The 3,969-nt window shown below is 52.9% G+C and overlaps 1 protein-coding gene across 1 annotated transcript in view; it reads left to right on the top strand.

Annotated features, from left to right (window-relative positions):
- Window positions 1-122: 122 nt before the first annotated feature.
- The window catches only part of TMEM132D (transmembrane protein 132D), a 554,840-nt gene continuing 550,993 nt past the window's right edge, over window positions 123-3,969 (top strand). Inside the window, exon 1 of the mRNA XM_025858624.2 lies at window positions 123-327. Coding sequence (XP_025714409.1) covers window positions 249-327 — 79 coding nt within the window. The 5' untranslated portion in view covers window positions 123-248. The remainder of the gene's footprint in view (window positions 328-3,969) is intronic.

The following is a 3,969-nucleotide window of genomic DNA, read 5'->3' as shown; positions in this document are numbered from 1 at the left end:
GCGAGGCGCCCGGCGGGGGCGAGGGGTGGGGTTTGCGGCGCGCGCCGGCCTCGGGGGAGCGAGTCCGGAGCCGCGCGCGGTCGTCGCCCGGCCGGCCATGGGCTGGCGGGCGGAGGGCGCAGGGCCCCGCGGCTGCTCGCGCCCCTAGCCGCGCTCGCCTCGTGCAGCCCGCTCGGCCCAGGCCTGGCGACCGCTGGTCTGCGCCCCGACGGCGCCGGGAGCAGAGGAGCCGCGCTCGGGTCTCCGGGATGTGCCCGTCTGAGATGGGGACGCCGTGGCACCACTGGTCCCCCGTGCTCATCAGCCTGGCCGCCCTGTTCTCCAAAGGTGAGGGACGCCGCCGCCACCTCTGGCCCGGGACTAACTTTGGCGGGAGTGAGGGTGTGGGGGTGTGCGTGGCTGGGGTGGCTGGGACGGAGGGCGTGGGTGCGGTGTGCGCGTGTGCACGCGCGCGGGCGGCCCCTTTGCAGCAGGTGCCTCCCCGGAGGACTTGGCGGGGAGGCCCTGGGAGACACTGCCAAGGGACACGAGGAAAAATAGCCCTGAATTAGGGGAGGGGGCCGTGGAGAATCTGGGAAGGAGAGGTGGGTTCCGGGGGGGCTGGGCCACAGGTCCGCGGAGGGGACTTGGAAGGACCTGGAAGGGCCGTGGAGGGTGCGCTTGGCTTTCCCTGCCGGCGCTGATTCTCAGAGCAGTCCCGTGTATGGGGATGTATTCAGTGCCGGGGAGGAGGCTGCAAACAGGGCCCGCCGCTTAGCTCGGAGCCTGACCCCAGGTCCCCTAAGGCAGCCCTGAGGGCTTTTCTGCGCAGGTGCTCCCCTCCCGCCGCCCCTGTCCGCTGGTCGGCCCCTGCTCCCGCACGGTTCCACGCGGAGTTCCAACCCTAACTTGGCACCTGAGTTATGCCAGCAGGGCCCTGACCCGAAGCTGGGAGCAGAGGCATTCCTCATGCGCCCCCTCCCCGTCAGTCGGCACCGCAACCTGTCACTGGCCCAGCCGGGCTGGGAGCTCAGGACGCTGATTCCCTGAAGAGAGATGATGTGATTCACGAAGGAGATGGTAGAAAGTACCAGCAATTCTTTCTCCTTATTGATCCGGACTCTGTTTGTGTGCGGTTCCCTGTGAGCGCCTCCTTTCCTACAGGGCAGTCTGTGAGGAGGAAAGTGGAGATTCTTACCAGGCTCCAGTGTGTGCCCCCAGATCCCTGTAAACAGATTTCTCTGATGAGATTTTTGGGGCTGAGATCTCTCTCAGAAACGTCAAAACCACTTGTCATGCACAACGGAGTCTTTTAATTGCAGGAATTTTCTTCTGTGAATTCTTCCAGAATCACGGAGGTTACAGTGCCTGGGATCTGATAGTAGAGATTCACTTGCCGGGGTTTGTGCTGCTGTGGTTTGAGGGAGGGGAAGCTTGCTCACCCTGCCCGCTGCCTTCTGGAGTGCTGGGCTAGTGGGTTCACCTCTCCTAATTAGGAGGAGCAATCCCGAGGACCAGAGCCTCCGGGATTTATGATGTGCACAAGAAACCAAAGAAAAGGTTGATGAATTCAGTGAATCCGAGCCAGGCAGACGTGAGGTTAAAAAAAAAACAAACCCTAATCCTTGGCAACAGCAGTCCAGCAGACTTGCATATCGGCTGCAAGGCATGCTTTTTATTGGTTGTCCCCTGATTTTCTAATAGGAACAGACTTCTCTGTTTTTAGGCTGCAATAACAAGGTTTTATTAAGAAAGCTACAGGATAGCTTGGTAAATATGACCTAACTATCGTGTCTCCTTGGGTATGTACATCGTTCTGTTACTGATTTCTTTATTAGGCTGAAGAAAACTGTTATTACTCCTGATGCCTTTGAACTTTTTCAAGTGGAAACCCTGAAAATGTCCTTAAAGTGGGGGCCTCTGTGATGTGGAGGTCTCAGCTCATCTGTGATGCTACCGGCCCGGCATGTGACATATTTTGTGTGTTGAATGTAGACACCCTAACTCAGCCACACTGTTGAGGAGTGACTCGGTTGTGTGTGGCTTTTCGGACAGAGCGAGCGAGCCAGGGTCTGTTCCGAGATCCTTCACGCTATACCCAGGAACAAGAAGAAGTTCGACCCCCCTAATGCGTGCTGTATAGAACCTCCTGGTGCAGATGTGATTTCTAAATGCAGGGATGGTTTGTTCTGTTTTCCCCGTGTTTGCATCACTTTTCCCTCTAAGATACTCTGACCCCCCCCCCGAAAGTTTTAGACCAGCTTGACATCAAATATGGGCTATATTTAAAAGTATTTTAATTGGGAGCCAACATACGCATACACATAATCCAAAGTGCCTAGTTGGTCTGGGGCTGATAGAAAAATGATTTCCATATATTAAATGTCTGCTTCAGCATCTTACTGTTTTTATTGTATTGCCTTCATTCTTTCCAAATAGGAGACCTTGAATGAACAGAAATGCACATTTTAATTCCAGGCTGATTTCCTTGAACCTCACATATGTTTACATTTCATGAGCAGGAAGTGATTGGTCACAGAGCAAACCCACTCTTATACAGATCTTTTGAAAAACAAATAAAAAGAAATCTTCATTGCTTGTACTTCTACCCGCAGGGACCTAGAGATGATATTATGCAATCAAAAAGTTCCCAGCAACGTTGTCCTATGGTCCCAACCTTTTCTGGAGAATGGCCTTAATGTGGAGCTGCCGGAGAGCTTGTGGCTTGTGTCTCCTGTGTAGGGTCTAGTCTTGTTGGGAACTTTAATTTTTAAAAAAAATTTTTATTTATTGGAGAGAGAGAGGAGAGAGAGCACAAGCAGGGGGAGCAGCAGAGGGAGAAGCAGACTCCCCCCTGAGCAGGGAGCCCAACGCGAGGCTGGAGCCCAACGCGAGGCTGGATCCCAGGACCCCGAGATCATGACCTGAGCCAAAGGCAGACGCTTAACCAACTGAGCCACCCAGGTGCCTCTCTTGTTGGGAACTTGATGTGAACCAGAACTGGCCCAGCCTGCAGATGTGTTTTTATGCATCGCTGTTCATTTTGAGGGAGGGACAGGAGTATGGGAAGTAGGGGCTGACAAGACAAATGGGTAAGAACACTGGACGTGGGCAGAGAGCAGGCAGTTTTCATGCACAAGATTAAGAAGGTTGCCACGCTTAGGCCACTTGTCATGACCTTCACCTGCATCCTGCAGAGTTAGTTTGTTCTCCTACAAAGGCCAGTGAGGAGCGGACCCTCAGAGCCCCAGGGAATCCAGGGAGAGGACCTGTTGCCCCTGTCTCACACCTGTCTCACGGACCCTGTCTCAGGGTTGTGCGGGCCAGGTGCTCTGCCTGCGCGCGGCGGAAGGCGGCGAGCATTCTGAGCAGTGGCTTTTTTAGCACATCTTCCTGCAGAGTGTGTTTCTGTGTGTCTGACTTCCATCTTAGGTCAGAAGGGAAGCATCAGGTGGCAGAGTACCACCTCTGTTGAGGGTATGTCCGGGAAAAGTCCAGTACAGCCCTGGACTGGAAGGAGCTTGGGTTTACGGTGACACCTATTCCAGGCTTTCAGGGGAGGAAGAAATGTCTAGGAGGGAGCTTACTGGTGTGTATGTGAGAGACAGAGACAGTGAGACTTCATTGCTTACATTTAAACGGTGTCACCATTAAAGGCCAGGGAACAGGGGGATCGTTACCTTTCATTTTCTCTGAATAAAGTTAAGTAACAAAAACAATTTCATAAAAAATTCTTATTTTTTTATGAAAGGTAGAATTCCAAGTATGAGGATCTGTTTAATTTAGTTCCATTCTGAAAGCCAAGAAAAAATGAAAAACAAATCAAAACTCCAAAAATACCCTATTGCAGGAGCTTATACTACCTATATTTCTGTCTCGTCTATCCATTTATCTACTCACCCTTTTATTCAACCAGTCATCATCCATCCTTTTGTTCATCAGTCTGTCTGTCCATCCATCCATCCACGCACCCCCCTATCTGCCCATCTA

Source organism: Callorhinus ursinus, unplaced genomic scaffold (genome assembly GCF_003265705.2).
Source record: "Callorhinus ursinus isolate GAN/ISIS: 27379988/994484 unplaced genomic scaffold, GSC_fseal_2.0 scaffold97, whole genome shotgun sequence".
Classification (NCBI taxonomy): Eukaryota; Metazoa; Chordata; class Mammalia; order Carnivora; family Otariidae; genus Callorhinus; species Callorhinus ursinus.
The sequence above is the reverse complement of the archived record's forward strand: the minus strand, read 5'-3'. Positions and strand labels throughout refer to the sequence as shown.